Source organism: Nothobranchius furzeri, chromosome 2, assembly GCF_043380555.1.
Source record: "Nothobranchius furzeri strain GRZ-AD chromosome 2, NfurGRZ-RIMD1, whole genome shotgun sequence".
In the NCBI taxonomy this organism is placed as follows: domain Eukaryota; kingdom Metazoa; phylum Chordata; class Actinopteri; order Cyprinodontiformes; family Nothobranchiidae; genus Nothobranchius; species Nothobranchius furzeri.
Window position 1 is genome coordinate 60,329,943 of NC_091742.1, and position 15,815 is coordinate 60,345,757.

At 42.3% G+C, this 15,815-nt stretch overlaps 4 protein-coding genes across 8 annotated transcripts in view; 2 read left to right on the plus strand and 2 right to left on the minus strand.

The window, feature by feature from the left end:
* Positions 1-795: 795 nt before the first annotated feature.
* Positions 796-5,902, minus strand: LOC107377253 (coiled-coil domain-containing protein 122). Of its 3 annotated transcripts, XM_054747683.2 has the most exons (7): positions 5,733-5,902; positions 4,352-4,467; positions 4,075-4,278; positions 3,880-3,999; positions 1,333-1,449; positions 1,180-1,253; positions 796-1,068 (listed from the first exon to the last, which is right to left on the minus strand). In XM_054747683.2, exons 1-7 carry the CDS (start codon positions 5,767-5,769, stop codon positions 972-974), a joined length of 765 nt encoding a protein of 254 aa, XP_054603658.2. In that variant the 5' UTR covers positions 5,770-5,902; the 3' UTR covers positions 796-971. The 3 variants fall into 3 exon arrangements, with proteins under 3 accessions (XP_054603658.2, XP_015802245.3, XP_015802246.3); XM_015946759.3 differs by having other exon boundaries at positions 3,880-4,278; XM_015946760.3 differs by having other exon boundaries at positions 914-1,068; positions 1,368-1,449; positions 3,880-4,278.
* mtrf1 (mitochondrial translational release factor 1) lies at positions 5,875-9,399 on the plus strand. The gene is made up of 9 exons (XM_015946755.3): positions 5,875-6,392; positions 6,477-6,574; positions 6,701-6,782; positions 6,852-6,959; positions 7,034-7,206; positions 8,559-8,676; positions 8,745-8,881; positions 8,958-9,056; positions 9,131-9,399. The coding sequence occupies exons 1-9, from the start codon at positions 6,014-6,016 to the stop codon at positions 9,278-9,280; spliced, it is 1,344 nt and encodes a 447-aa protein (XP_015802241.1). The 5' UTR covers positions 5,875-6,013; the 3' UTR covers positions 9,281-9,399.
* Positions 9,400-9,666: 267 nt separating this feature from the next.
* Positions 9,667-12,724, minus strand: wbp4 (WW domain binding protein 4). 2 transcript variants are annotated; one of them, XM_015946758.3, is made up of 10 exons: positions 12,596-12,724; positions 12,377-12,449; positions 12,239-12,301; positions 11,316-11,442; positions 11,015-11,233; positions 10,849-10,919; positions 10,698-10,773; positions 10,427-10,629; positions 10,108-10,343; positions 9,667-10,036 (listed from the first exon to the last, which is right to left on the minus strand). In XM_015946758.3, coding segments are annotated over exons 1-10 (1,266 nt in total). In that variant the 5' UTR covers positions 12,598-12,724; the 3' UTR covers positions 9,667-9,840. The 2 variants fall into 2 exon arrangements, with proteins under 2 accessions (XP_015802244.3, XP_054603656.2); XM_054747681.2 differs by having other exon boundaries at positions 10,698-10,919.
* A 536-nt stretch (positions 12,725-13,260) lies between these two features.
* Positions 13,261-15,815, plus strand: part of LOC107377249 (glycerol kinase) — a 40,327-nt gene continuing 37,772 nt past the window's right edge. For both annotated transcript variants that reach the window (XM_015946753.3, XM_070547050.1), the window contains exon 1: positions 13,261-13,485. In XM_015946753.3, coding sequence (XP_015802239.3) covers positions 13,393-13,485 — 93 coding nt within the window. In that variant the 5' untranslated portion in view covers positions 13,261-13,392. The remainder of the gene's footprint in view (positions 13,486-15,815) is intronic.

Consider the following 15,815-nt stretch of genomic DNA (forward strand, 5'->3'; position numbering starts at 1 on the left):
CATTTAGGATTAGTTCTCCTGGAGTGGGGATCATAGGAACGGCATTAAAACTTGCATTGCTATCATATTTTTTTGAAAGGAGAAAAGTGACGTGCCTTTTAGGATGCGAGTGTGCAGGTCTGTGTTTGTATTGTAAGGAGTACTGTACATTATCAGTGTTTGACTTCTATTTATACCAGATTGTTCTTTTTGTAGGCAGGCAGGATGTTTTGAGGAATTTGGGTAGAAGACGGCTGTGGCAGAGCAGCGCCAGCAGAACTGAGCCCATAGCTGTTGGTGTTTGAATGAGGTCAACCAGAGCCAAGGGGCACCTGCAGAAACAGAAGCAGTGAAGCTAAATAAAAGTGGATTTGTATAATTAAAAAAAACTATTAGAAGTTACATTTGTAGTTTTTCTTGTTTCATAAATGCAAGTGCAAGCTTTTTTAAGTGGCTGCCTGATTAAATTTGCTCAGATTTAAACTCATTTCTTGAAAAAGGGTATTTTCATTGTTTAGAGTTATGGCTGAGGTGGCAAGGTCCCACCCTCATTAGCCAACCGTGAGACTGCCACCTCGTGAAAAATCAAACGGAGCAGCGAAGCAGAAGCTGGAACAGTGAGTCCCAAAGCAAACCCTCTGCTGCATCAACAGTTACAGTGGACGCTTGGCTTTTGTTGTGCACTGAACCCAAGCCCTGGATGAGCTGGTTTACTGTCAACACTTGACCTGAAATTCTGTCCCATGCCTTGGTCCACTGGCCCCTGATCAACCAAGGAAGTGAAAGCACTCACATTCTTCAAAAACAGACAACATATTTGAACAAATCTTTAATTTAACATATTATTTTCTTGTATAAATCGAATAAATAACAACCAGAGACAAGTATTGAGTGGGCAATGCTGCCCCCTCGTGTCCAACTGGAGAAACAACACTTTTAATAGAGCAGAACCGTTGAAATTGGCCCAAAAATGAAAATCCCGACTCTACAGTTTAATAATCACTGACTGCTGAGCCCTGTGAGGATTGCTGCTGCATCTTTAGCTCATCCAGCTGATTCTGCAAGTCAAAGACGTCCTCCAGCATCTGCCTGAGTAAAAACAACACAATTCATTAGCGTTCAATGTGCAAAAACATTTATTTTCCACCTTATTGCTAACATAAATGTGGATTCATTTAGATGTTTATGCTTTTGCTTTACCTGTGGAGGGCCTGGGCTCTGTTCACCTGGCAGCAGAGGCGCCTGACGATGGCATCGTGGCGCTTGTTTTGAATCTGTAAGACAGGAAAACCATTATTTTAGGAAGCCATTTGTGATTTTTTTTTACAAACGTGCTCCAATGATCTGCTGGACCTCAGTGTCTTTCTTTAACTGGACGTGAATCTCACATTCTGCTTTCAGCTGCTCCCTCCTCTCAGCGATGCTCAGCTTCCTTTCAAAGATCTTCATCTTCAGAGCATCGATCTCATTCTGCAAAGAGGAAAGTTAAAGCAAAATGAAAAATATGGTTACGTATTGCAACCTTGGATTCTACAAATTACCCACATTGCAATTGGGTAACATCCCTTTCATAACCAATCACTGAAGTGCTTATAACATACGCCTACTAGTGGTATAAGAGGGTAGTAAACCCCCCATTTGTTTCCCAAAGGCTCTTAATGCTACCGGAACCAGTGAGGCCCACCGCCTTAAAGAGCTACACTTTTAAGGTCTCCTCACATCAGAGAAAAGACTCTGGCTGATGCAATTACTCCCCATGGTGGGAGAGAAGCAAAAAGCAGGAGACAGGCAGGATCCAAGCTTGTGACTGGTCAGGACGCTGCTTCCGTTCAATTCGTCAACAGCATCGCCATTGCCACCTAAAAAAATGTAAAACATTAGTGACAGACACGGAACAGAATGAAGGACGTCTAGCAGAAAAAGTCAGAAGGAATAGCAAGATACAGAGCAAGCGTTTCATTCGTGGACAGAAATCACAAGAAACGTGGGGTTAGAGTAGCGATGCACCGATATGAACTTTTTGGACCGATACGATATGCGATATTGAGATCACTGTTATGGCCGATACTGATAAACTGACATTAATGTTCTAAAATCAGCAGATTTAGCATAGAATGAAAATTATTAAACCTGAATTTACATTATTATGTACACACACCACACACATTTACTGTTCTGAGATGATTACAATCACTGTCACATGACTAAAAATTACACCCCCCAACCCCACCCCCACCCTCTGAAACAAGGAAACAAATGGACACAAGATGGAAAAAATATTGGTTGTTAATATCGGCCCAGTTTTATTTACCGTATCGATACTGATATGTTAAAAAATGAATAACATTGGCCGATACCGATTTTGATATTGATATATCGTGAATCCCTAGTTTAGAGGTGTCGATCGCATAAGAGGTGGAGGACAATGAGGGACAATTTGTCCTGTGTCAAAAAGTCTCATTAAAACATTAAAACAATACAAAAACAATAATAAATACACTATCGCAGACCAGATATGTGACTGTAATGGTGGCAGGATCTCCCAGAAAAGCGCTACGCCCTCTGTTGTCCTAGCGGGGAAATGCTATGCAACACCACCCAGGTCAGGGGTCCTTAATTATAATGGTCAGAGGGCCACTCACAAAATAGACCCAGAAGCAAGAGGGCCGGATGGGGGGCAACACCTGTCCACCTCCAGCTCGGCTGTGTGACTGCACTAACCTGTCCTGTGGGACCCTCACCATGTGACCCTCATGTCGATGCTGTCTCTGGAGGAGCAGACAGGAGACAAGATCTCCTGTAACTTAAAATGAACCAAAGCTTCCTCCCAGCTTCTCTTTAAGCTGAATTTAACATCAGTTTATCATCATGAAACAAAAGAATGAAGTGGAGCAAGAACTTCTATCTTCTATTCATCTCTCTTTTTAACTTCTCTGTGCCACTAAATAGGAGACAAACGGTTACGCCGCAGCCGCCGTCACTCACCCTGCTACCTCCCCAAGACCGGATCTCCCGACATCACAGCACTTGTCTGACTGAGCGCTTCCAGGAGAAATAATAATTAAGTTTTGAAAATAACAACGCGTGTTTGGAGGTGCGTCCTCCTCTCTCTCTCTCTCTCTCTCTCTGTCGTTGATCGTGCGAGCGGAGCGCGCCACGCAGAAACCCGCTCAATTAGCATAATTCACGGCCCAAATCCAACAGAACCGATCGGGCTGATTGGGTTCGGGTTCGGTCTCAGGTCATAACGCTAGCGCTCAGCCCTGCAGTACCACATAAAGGTGGACCAAAGTTTCCTACCCGGTAAATGTGGAGAACACCGCTCTGACAGATGTGGGTGCTACGCTGGTGCCGCCGTTAAAATAACAAAACTACATTCCACTATCATTGATTATGACGTACTCTTCTATGATGCAGAATCGTTTATGCCCGCATTTCATGCATTGATTATTTGATTATTTTCCTCAGCTATATCTATCCTACACCTCCTGGTCGGCCGTTGGGGTGAGGGGAGCGCGGGGGGTTTGGCGGCCACAAAGAGAGGGCTCGCGGGCTGGATGTGGCCCGCGGGCCGCCATTTGCGGACCACTGACCCAGGTGATGGGGAAGTCTGAAGGAAAAACATCTCCATCAACACATGTGCGGGACTCCACACTTAAGCTAATGGAGATTTATAAATTAGGCTTTAGCTCTTAGTGAAATGGTTGTATGAAGAGAAAATGAGAGAAGAATGGTGGTACACCCTCTTACACTGGATCAGGGCCCACCCAGTAGGCGGGCCTAAATTAAAAGCTCTTCAGTGATTGGTTAAGGAATGGATGTTACCCAATAGTGATGCTATAAATCGCTAAGCCTATATGAAATAGAACTGCAGGAATATATTCATTTCCCCACGCTAACCTTTGCCATTTGTTGTGTAGCTCCATTTGGATCCTCTAAATCCTTCTTGAGCTGCTCTTTCATCTGTTTCAGCATCTGGATCTGCATCTTCTTCTCCTCTAGCTGTTTGTGGGCCTCTGTCTGGCTGTCAGCAAACAGAACAGCTTCTCTGTGAGCCTTCATCTTGCTTCTGTAAGTGTCTAACTTTGCCTTGACCTTGCGAGCGTTCTCCTCCTCCTCGCGTATAAGACCCTGGAGTTCTGATTTGCTCATGGTGATGGATACGCAGCGATCATGTAGGACTTTAGATTGCTTCTCCAGATGCTCCATCTGACCTTGACACAAAAGGAATTCCCTCTCTTTTGATCTTAGTTCCCCCTCCACAGCCTCACGTTTCTTCACAACATCCGAAAGTGTAGCCTTGGATGATAAAACAAAACTGTGACCTTAATTATTTAGAAACATTAATGATAATGAGAAACTAAAGAGAAACCTGCAGGGAGCTGAGTGTATCCTCTTGTTCTTTTAAGGTCTCAGCTTGGGCAAAGCCATGTTGACTGATGTCCTCCACAGCCTTAGTTAGAGAAAACTCAGGAGTTTCTGGAACTTCTGACCAAAACAAATGAAAAACTAGAAGTAATTAAGTAAAATAATTTTAATTAGACACGTTTTAAAAACACATTTTATGTGGATTAAATTAGATGCATTTGTCAAGCTACAGCTTATAACTTTATATAATTTTATAGTCTTTGTAAAATTGTTCATATTTCAATAAACAAATTGAAATAAATGATCAATTTCTGTCTTGAAGATTTCAAAATACATACATTCATTTTAAAAAATGGTAACAAAAAAATCTGGCTAATGTCTGCTAGTGAATACCCAGCAAATGAAAAAACAAATGTAGCATTATTAGCATTAGTTTAACATTTTTCTAATTATATTTATCAAGTTATTAGCTGATAAAACCACCATCTTAGCATTTTGTGAAGTTTGACATATTGCTTGCAGCGGTAGCTATTTAGCCCCCAATATGGAGATTATTGTGTTTCTATTAATCAATCAAAATAGAAAACTGCAATCAAAAAAGTTGTAAACACCCGCCCCACCCCCAAACTTACCTTAAATATCTTTTCTGATAAAAACTTACTGATCCAATCAATGACTTAAATTTTGCTTAAATGGAAAAGTTTTTCTTTCAAAAAGACATACTATCATTTTTAAAATCTGAAGTTTTGTTTGCGTGAACTTTTTTTTTAGTTTTTCAAAATGTGGTTTTAAAAAATCTTTTTTAAGCACTTTTTAAATTGATTATTAAAGAAACTAAATATATCTAGCGCCATCGCCGCTCACCATTAAGCTAAAGCATCTATTTCAAAGCTACTGACCAAAAGAGATCAACTGTAGTTTGGTCAAACAAAAATTCCTAATCTTTTCTGCTAAGTACATCATCAAATGATGCTGTAGTTATATAATTAGAGTGGATTAAAGATGATCAGGGAGTCGAATAATCAGTTGGACTTGCCCTTTAGCCAATTTCAGAATGGAAAATGAATAAAAAGAAACCAACTTCAGTTTTGTTCCCTACAATTGGTTGTGTGTAAATGTGACCAAGAAATGCAAATTTCCCGCCATTTAAAAATTCTGTTGTTTAATATAGTATGTTAGGAAGTAAAATAAAACTGAAAAATATAAATAATTTATATGCTGAAACACATTTGTGTGATTTTTTTTTTACAATAAATGTAAATAAGTAAATAATAAACCAAATCGGTCAAACATGCTAGTTAGCATTGCCCAATGAGCTAGCAATGTTAATGCCATCATTTTTACGTAAACTATTTTGTAAATACAAAATAACATAATATGATGACCTTTCTTCTCGTCAGCTTGTTTCTTGAGGTGTGACATGTTGTCGAAAATGTCAGCTATTTAGCTACCACGCTGAGTTAAATTAAAAGACAATTTTATTTGAAGTTTCCTGGAAACAGTTAGAACAACATTACCCAGAATTCCTTTTGCTACACATCACGCTACATCCGGCGTATGCTAGTCGCAGTAGCAAATTAGCATTTGCGACCCTTTTTTAAAGTGGTAAGCGAGAGTTTTGAGCTTTATTGTAAGTTTTTTTTTGCCTAAACTTAAATTTTATCTCATGTTTGTGAGTCGCGGTTACAGACTGTGCTCTTCGTGTAGCCGTTTAGCTTCGTGTAGAGCAGGAAGGGGAAGAGAATGGAGGACAGTAATGCAACAGAGCAGTCTAAAGGTGGAGCACTGGGGGTCACTATTACCAAAACGCCTTTCTCATTGTGATTTAGGAGATTTATACAACAGCAATGCCGTTCAGAGGTATCTCCAGCATCTTATAGAGGACTATAAAGTTATCTGCAAAAAATTAGAGCATGAATGTTTGAGTGAGTCGGATAGGAAAGCGCTGATGAAGCGGCAAACAGAACTGCTGCCTTTGGGGAATGTGTTTACGAGCATTGATCAAGCCAGACAAGACCTCGAAGAAGTAATTTCGTTGCTGCAAAGTGAGTCAAGACTTTAAACGTAGTTGTTACTTGGCGTGTTTGTGTGCAAGCTGCAATATTTACGTAGGTGTTTACGTGCTGCAGATTCAGCTGGATCCAGAGATGAAGATGAAAACCTGACCCAGCTGCTCAAAGAGGAGGAAGTGCAAATCTCCAACAGGATCTTGGCCTTAAGAAAAGATGTGAGTGTTTGTCAGATCAGGGTTCTTGGGGCTACAAATCCTTAAAAAAAAATGCTTGAAAGCTTTTCATGTATCTACGAAGGCTTTTGGGGGGTGATTTTGAGTTACTGTAATATTTCCCTATAGCTGATCAGAACTCTTGTCCCCTGTGACCCACTTGATCCAAGTGATGTGGTGCTGGAGGTCGTATCGGGACGAACAACTGGAGGTAAGAAAGATTTTTTTCCACTCTTCTTGCTTAATTGAGCTTATGTTTTTGCTGTTTTCTGAGTTTCAGGTGACATATGCCAGCAGTTCACCAGAGAAATGTTCGACATGTACCAGGGCTTTGCCTGCTACAAGGCTTGGGACTTTGAGGTTCTGAACTATGCCCCTGCAGAATATGGTAGGTGGTGTGATCCGACAGAATTGCTCTCATAGCGTTAGAAACTCACGCTTTGTGCCCTAATCATCTCTCAGGTGGCTTGCACCATGCAGCCATCAGGATAGCAGGCGAGAATGTGTACAGACACCTGAAGCATGAAGGAGGAACACACAGAGTCCAGAGGATCCCCGAGGTGGGCCTCTCCTCCAGAATGCAGCGAATCCACACTGGAACCATGACCGTCATCATCCTGCCACAGCCGATGGAGGTACATGCTAATAAACACAATTATGAAAAAACATATTATTGTCACAATTTTTAGTTGAAAGACGTGAACGTTTTGTGGTGTTTTTAAAAGTTAGTGCAAGTAAAGGTGGCAGAATGAAGGCAAAACACACTGATGATTAGGGCTGCAATGACTCGTCAGAAATAGTCGACAATGAATTGTTGTCGCCAGACGCGTTTTTTCCGACCGAGTGAGGCCATGGAATGGATTTGGTTTATTATTTATTAATGAATAGCTTCTCTGCTGAGCGCCAACTAACAGAAATGGCGGCGTCCAACACCGCAGCTACGCGTACCAAAACATCTAAAGTTTGGGAGCACTCTAGCCTGGATTTGGCGAATAAAAAGTTTACCTGCATTATTTGCAAAGCAGTCCTCGCGTATCACTGCAGCACCTCGGTGATGCATAAACACATAACAAGAAAGCACGTCGGACAGTTGAATGCAACAGAGTCTGACTCACCTCAGTAAGATTTAAATAACACGAAAGCCGATACGTTTTGTTTTGGATGTACGTTGTACCTTTTTTAAACGTATTTTCGCATTTAAAAAAAGAGAGATTTAATGTTATGCCCGACTGTGCCTGACAAAAGTATTTTAATTATATGTATGCATTTATGTCTACTGACTGAGCGCTGTGCCTAACTGGTGTTAGACAGGGCATTTTATTTACTTTAAGTAAGAATCGGCCTATCAGCAGCAAAGTTCAATAAAATATGCATTTTCCATTGAAGTACCCAACTTTCTTGTGTTTATTATCATTTTTCACATAATTAAAGCAATCTCATGCTAAATGTAAGAAAAATGTAATAATTATCCGATTAGTCGACTAATCGTTTCGATAGTCGGTGACTAGTCGACTATTAAAATAGTCGTTAGTTGCAGCCCTACTGCTGACGTGTGACTGGTGTTAGAAATGGCACCTATGTTATTCTATTATTGCTATTTCTTCAGCGTAAATGAGTGTTTTTCCAAATGGTTGACGTTCTAAGCAGTATCAGACCCGGCACCCTTTGGGCCTGCCACTGAATAAACTATCGGTCCTTGCAGAGTGCTATTTCCTGTGTGTGTTTGGGGCGCCGCTTAGCACACCTAATGAACCTTTATTTGCATTTCTGGTGAGAAATCATTACTGTGTGTTTACAGCTACCATCCGTTTTTGTCTGCTTATCCAGAGTCAGGTCGCGGGAGCAGACTTCCCTTTCCCCAGCCAATTATAAATAATCGGGATTTGAATATTGACCAAAATAATCACGATGACTTACACATCGCTCCAGCCTCATCGTCACCATTTTTTTTCCCATCATCACTAAAATCATTTCTGTTCCTTTGTAGTTTGACGTCCACATCGACCCAAAAGATCTGCGCGTCGACACGTTCAGATCTCGTGGTGCTGGCGGCCAAAGCGTCAACACGACGGACAGTGCGGTGCGAGTAGTTCACCTTCCCACGGGTATGATCCACATCACACCTACTCAGGTCCCAGTCCAGCATCTGTTTTAGTATCTTTTATCCCAACAGGAATAACGGCCGAGAGCCAGCAGACTCGCTCACAGCTGCAGAATAGAGAGACCGCCATGCGCATGCTGAGGGCCAGACTCTACCAGGGCATTATGGGTAAAGAGACGGAGCAGAGACACACGGCGCGAAAGCAGCAGGTAATCATTCATCTGACTGTTCAGATATGAATTACTCTTGTGAGTCAGGTGCTCAGTTCCTGGTGTCTACTCACAGGTGGGCACACGCAGCCAGTCAGAGAGGATTCGTACCTACAACTTCAGCCAGGATCGTGTCACAGATCACCGAACAGGATACAGCACCAGAGACATCAAGGTGGGAAACAAAGCAGTGAGAATGAAATGTTCCTAATTTGACACTGGGTTTGCGTTTATTTATTTTTTTATCAGGAGTTCATGCGAGGAGGCGAGGCGCTTGAGGAGCTGATCTCAGACCTGCTGGAACACTCGGAGCGGGACGCCGTCCTGGAGCGGGCGGAAAACAGCCTGAGTGTGACGCGGCTGGATATGGTGGAGACTCACGTCACACCCACTGTGTGAACAAGCTGATGAGCATCCATCCGCTCTTTGGCTGCATATCAGGACATATTTAAACTTAAATGTGCAATTTAACAGACTGGAGATAAACTATTTAATAAATAAAACCAGACTTAAACATTTTTGTTTCAGCTCTTCAAATATTTGAACCTTTCACGTTAGAAAAATCCTGGATCTATTAAAAAAAAACTACCTTTTCTAGCTTAATGTAGCTCAGTTTGGTTTATTTACGTTTTTTTGAGCCTTTTGTGGTTCATTGCCAGGTCCAGGGTGCGGTGGAGCACCTATCAGCTTCATACACACACTAATTATGTCACACCCCTGTGCGCGCGCGTGTGTGTGTGTGCCAAACTCTTGTGCTCTTAACCTTTAATCCCCAAAACAACCTCTCAGTTTCAGCACAGCCGTTTATTGAGCTCAAATTTTTAATAATTCTTTGCACAAAAATGTCCCGCAACTTTATTTACAACTAGTTCAATAAACAGACCTGGACATAGAAAAATGTTACGTAGATCAGAAAGTTAGTGAAAAGGCATCAGAAAGAGTTTATTTGTTTTTACGGCTCAGTTGTCGTCGTCTCTCTGTCTGAGGCTTCTGGATTTGCCGTTCTGAGTTTTGTTTCTCCTAAACGACGCTGGTCCGCTCTCCTCCCCGAGCGAGGTGATGACTCGTTCCTTAAACTTGGGCTTCGGTTCCGGCGGTAGCTCCTGCGGAGCTGGGGTCTCCTCCACCTGCGGCAGCTGTAGGTCCACTTTTGAACTGAGGAGGAGAAAATAAAATCCACTTCCTGTTTGCAGTAAGACAGTTGAGCAATCGTGTTTGATACTCACTATGGATCCACTTCCTGTTTGATCTTTTCCCATACTCCGTACGGATTGGCGGGTCTTGGTTTTCTTATTTTTAGCTGCACCTGTGTCACTTTTTCCTCCGTCTTCTCTGGTTCGGCTACCGTTTTCTGGACTTCTTCCTCCATTTTTGTCTCTTTCTCTTCCTCCTTTGGAGCATCATCACCAGGTTTATCCTCTTCTCCCTGTTTTTCCGAGGGCCCGTCTTCAAATTTTCTTTTCTAAAAACAAACAGAACAATTGCGACCCATCAGATTTAACTAACAGCTCGTAGCTTGTCACTCAGCATCGGGTCTAGGCTCACCCTGAAGCAGATTTTTGTGACTTGAGGGTTCTGACTGGTTTGCTCCGGGGCTTGTTCCTCCTGAGGCACTCCGCCGGAGCTCTCCTCTCCTCCAGAAAGCGGCTCCGGCTCAGGAGCGCCTGGCTCCTCTTGGCTCTCCTCCTCTTTGTTGGCTCCAGACGCCTCATCAGAAGGTAAATCTGCTGGCTTCTCCCAGCTGGACTCTGAAATGCAAGCAAGAATAAATCTAACAACGTTCTCCGTAAACATCGGCAGATGCGATAACATCTACCTCCTGTCTCCGAGTTGTAGTAATACGTGTAGCCATCAGGACTGACGGCTTCCATCCAAGCAGAACCTGAAGAACTCTTCAGAACAAAAAGCAACATTGGTGAAAATGACAGAACACAATGAAAAGCTTCACAAATAGTCAAATATTTTACCTCTGGCTGTTCAAATGGAGCAGAAGTTGAAGCTTCACTCTGGAAATCTGTAGGTTTTTCCCACCGAGACTCTGTTAAAAACAACCAGACTGATTAAAATGTTCTAAAAAAAAAAGCAGCTGCATTGAAGAAAATGCTTAAATAAACCTCAGGAGAGTGTCCGCACCTCCTGTTGTGGTGTTGTAGTAGTACGGGTGTCCGTCGTCTGTCAGGCCTTCAACCCAAACCTGTGTTCGTATTGGAGCTCTGGTCTTCCTGCTCGCTTTCCCTCGCTGCTTCTGCTGTTTATTAGGTTGACTTTTTCCTTGAGGCTGAATTCTCACTTGAGGCTGAATTCTCACTTGAAGTTGTGGCTGCGGGGTTGTTCGTACAGGTGAACTCTTTCCTGACACACACAAAACAAGACTTTATTAAAATGCTATTTAAAAGACAAAATAAAAGCCTCCTTTTGAGCAGCAAAAAGGCACCTTGAGATTCTCTTTCCATCCTCTTCACATCCTCCTCGTAGGCTTTCTGCGCTGCTTCCTCCATCGCTGCAAACTCTTTGGACATGCGCTTCTCCTGCTTTGCCTTTGCAATGCTCTTCTTCTTGATCTGCACAGAGAAAGATAGTGTGAAATGAGTGGCAGGGGCTGGGAGCCAATCAGAAGACAGCTTTAGGGTCACTGTGGTAATGACGTGAGCTTATCTCACCAGCCAGTGGTGGGACGATGCCAAAAGTGTCACGCTTTAATGAGGCCTTTTTTAAGATCATGAAATTATCCAGAAATCTGACCATGTGATCATTTGTAAGTCGCTTTGGGCGGTAGCTTCAGCCAAATACATAAACATATATTCACAGTAACTCTAAAGGCTCATTGTAAGTTATTAGTATAAACGTAAAAATGTAGCCATAAGTTACATTCTGGATGGATTTTTGACTCTTCTGATCTCCTATTGCTGTTTTTCTGATGTTTAGTCAGATATTTGATGATACTTTTCAAGTAAACCTGACAATTTTTCTTCTACTGATGCCAGAGGTTTCCTGATACCCGAGGATGTCCTGCATACCATCATACACAAACTGCAGTTTGGACACCCCAATCTAGCTGATGGCTTCTGATACCCAACATCCACTTTGAAGAGTACCTGAACTTAATAAAACCCAAGTTAATTCATTTTAGTGACATTTAAACTGGAATTTTGTGACACATTCAAAGATCTGACTTCATTTCCTGCCTAAAATCAGCTCAACATTAGTTGAAACTTTTAAATAAAACGAGTTTATCTAGAGAAAGTGATCATTTTATGACAAACTGGCAAAACAAAAAAAAGCTGCCTTAGGGTGAAGGAATAATACTTGATCATCTTCTGTATATTTAATTTCTAACAGCTAACAATAGTTAAATACCTCTGCAATCTTGGCAGCCACATTTTCTTTGTGATTCTTTCCTCTTTCGTGGAACTCGACGCTCTGCAGATAAAAAGCATATTAGAACATAACAGCACAACGGAAATGTGAATAAAATGTCTAATTTCTTGCACTCACGGGCTTGTTATCCGCTATCCAGCACTTGCAGTATTGGCAGAATTTCCTTGGTTGTGACTTCCAGTAATCAGCCCTGCAAAAACAGAAAAATAACAAACACAACATCAAAAACACCAGATTGGCCTTAGCATAAGCGGGTAACCTGACTCGCTTTCTGAATAATTAATTAATCGTCACACTACATAGCTATAAAATCATAACGCGTGTCTCAATACTTACATTTTAAAGTTACGCAGTCAAAATTAGAAGGGGAAAAGGTTACAACAAGTCAAATTTAATATCAAACCGGTCCCCGCATAGCAAGACTGACAACAGTGTCCCTTACTGATGATGTCACTTTTCGTCGCCAAGCCTATCACCAAATCAAATTAAAAAAGGCAAACAAAAAATGAGTTAACGATTCGTATTCTTAAGTGTTTTTAATTTGTTTTGAATACAATTATTTATTTTACATTGAACGAACAGGAAGATAAATCTTGGAAGAGGAAGTAATTTGACCATCTTTTGGCCAATTCATAAATTTACCTAAAGAGCCAAAGTAAACTAAATTAATTTAAAAACATGTGAAAATGTTCATAGAAAACATTGAAAGCAATAAAAACGACATAACCAAATAAAAATAAAGTTGATAAAAACTCTGTTTAATGTCATGTGTAGCAGCGTCGCATTTGGTCTAGCTGTCCTGGTTTTCACCACCCGGGCGGTCGGGTTCGACTCCCTATATGGGAATTTCTATTTTTCCTTTATTAGCAGTTAAGGGTTAATATTTACTCGTGTACAACAATATGTGGAAGGATTGTTTACCTTAAAATGTAAATTAAATGTTTATTTTGAATGTTTCTGAAAGGTTAACGGCTGTAACGTCATCTTTAAGAGACAACACAAATGTTACGTCTGAACCTCGCGACTGGTCGCATCCCTCCCCGTCTTTGGCTGACCACGAACCGCTTTGCTACCTGCGCTGATAATCGGTAATCTGCCCGGTTGGTGCGAGCCGAAACGCCGGGGGACTGTCCATGAACGGCACCATGGCCGGGTCCTCTCACCGGATCACGCTAGGCCCACTGGTTGCTGCAATAGACCAGGGGACGAGCTCCACTCGGTTCTTGGTAAGACTAACCACACAAGTTGACCTCCTTCTGGGCGAGCTCGAGTGTTAAATTTAATGTCTGGCTCATAATCGGGTTATAGATGGTTGTGGCCTTGACCAGACTGTCCGTCCAGACCTGCTTCTGCCTCCAAAATTAAACCTGCCCTTGTGACTGGATCGAACCGCTTTTATTAAATCTTATTGAACGCTGAAGATTTCATGAGATTTCATTGTTTTGTCCAAACTATACATTCAGTAAAATAAAGTCATTTTATTTTTTCACACACGTACTCAAGGTGCTTAGAAGAGACAAACTAACCCAGATAGCAAATTCTTTTTGGCCCTAGTTTGGCAAGCCAGTCTTGGTACTCTTTTGGATGGAATGATGGGCCAAATATGGCCCATATTAGGCACACCAAAATAGAATTATGGATTGTCAAAAGGTTGCCAGAATCTCTTTTGGCAATAGTTTGGCATGCCAGTTTGGTACTCTTTTGGGTGGAATGATGGGCCAAATATGGCCCAAATAAGGCACGCCAAAATAGAATTATGGATTGTCAAAAGGTTGCCAGAATTCTTCCAAAATAAATTGTGGAATTCCAAAGCACAACCATAACTATACCAAAAGAACCCCAAAACACCACAAAATGGCCAAAGGATATCAAGGTGTAACCATAAGTTTGCCAAAAGATCACCCAAAAGAAAATGTGGCTTTCCAAAGCATAGCCAAAACCATCCCAAAATCCCATAATAAAGCCAAATATGAGCCATAACTTATCCATAATTAGCCATACATTTACCAAAAGATTGTATTTTATTCTGAACCTTATGCTAAATTTAATTTAACATTTTAATAGACTATAAAATGTCCTTGTACAGAAGATTCAGATTTTGTGCCTCAGTTAAATAGCCTTGTGAAATAGCCTAGGTTACTGTGTGTACGAGGTGCATAAACATAAAACCAAACAAGAGTAAAATTTGAATATTTTATTTATTTATTTTTGTAAAGGTCAGTCCTGGACTGAGTCCTGGGCTGGTTGAGGGGTTGGTTGAGTGGGCATTCTCCTTTTGCGCCCTCCGTCCCCATCCCCAGCCCAGTAGAACCATTTTTTAATTGTATTTATAATTTCTGCCTCCGTAGACGCCACACAGACCAGATTCCTTCTCACTGCAGCTGAAAATAAAGGCATACACATGGAGAAAGACTTAAAAAAGGACGACGCAACAGTCCATGCAAAAGAGACCTGTGGTGGGCTAAATAACTGGCTAGTTAAAAAGTCAGTTTTGCATTAGTTAATGGATGCATCTCGTCATATGGGGTTGAAAGTGACAGCAGGGGTGGACCGTTAAAGCGCCCGAGCGCCAATGGCGCTAAATTTTCTCGTCGGGCGGTAAATACTTGACGACTTACCGCCCGGGTGGCGCCCAAGCTTTATTTGTCATTTACACACCGGCTTTCACCTGCATCATGGCCCCGCCCTGTAGGAAGCCACTGTTTTCGTTTCGCGCGCGTGAACCTGCGCGCCTCTAGCCACGTACTGCACTTGTACGATTCGTGCACGTCCTGCACGATTCTAGTTATAGTCACGTGAACTATAAGTTCACTATTAAAGACGAAGTGGAACCACGCTAGAAACACACAAGCACGCAGGAAGATCGCGCCTCCGCAGGGATGGGATTTCTTGATGAAATCTCCGGCAAAACGCTTTAAAACTGGTGAGGAGAAGCGAGACAGTTCGAAACGGTATGAAGCAGAGAAGCGTGTGCGTAGGAGGATTGATTCTTGGCGGTTTAAAGAAGACGGGAGGCGCGGAGAATGGCCGTGTTTGAGTTGAGTAGCGGCTCGCCTGGAACACAGACGAGAGCAGACGGAAGCAGCAGGGGGAGTGGCTGAAAGCCGGCGTTTAACGCCGGGGACACACCGGCCGCGGAAGCGCCCGAAGCGAATCGCTCACAAAGTCCGGCCGCTGCTCGCCGCTCCTCAGTTCAGATCAGACGCGCCCCATTCGAGGCGCGCCTCGGCTCAGCTGTAGTTTTTCTTTTAATTACTTGGTGTCCTCCATTTCCTCAGCTCTTTTCCTCTGTGTGTGTGTGTGTGTGTGTGTGTGTGTGTGTGTGTGTGTGTGTGTGTGTGTGTGTGTGTGTGTGTGTGTGTGTGTGTAGAGAGAGAGAGACTATGGTGTGAACCAGTTGTTTCTGCCAGTTGAATCTCTTGGATTTCCCTACATGTGTAGCTCGGGGGTGACGATGGATGAAGATATCGCGTTAGCATTCACACTTGTTCAATTTTCAGTTGTAATTCTGGTGCCTGTTAGCAGCTGAAACACATCCTCACGTGCTTGTGGATAT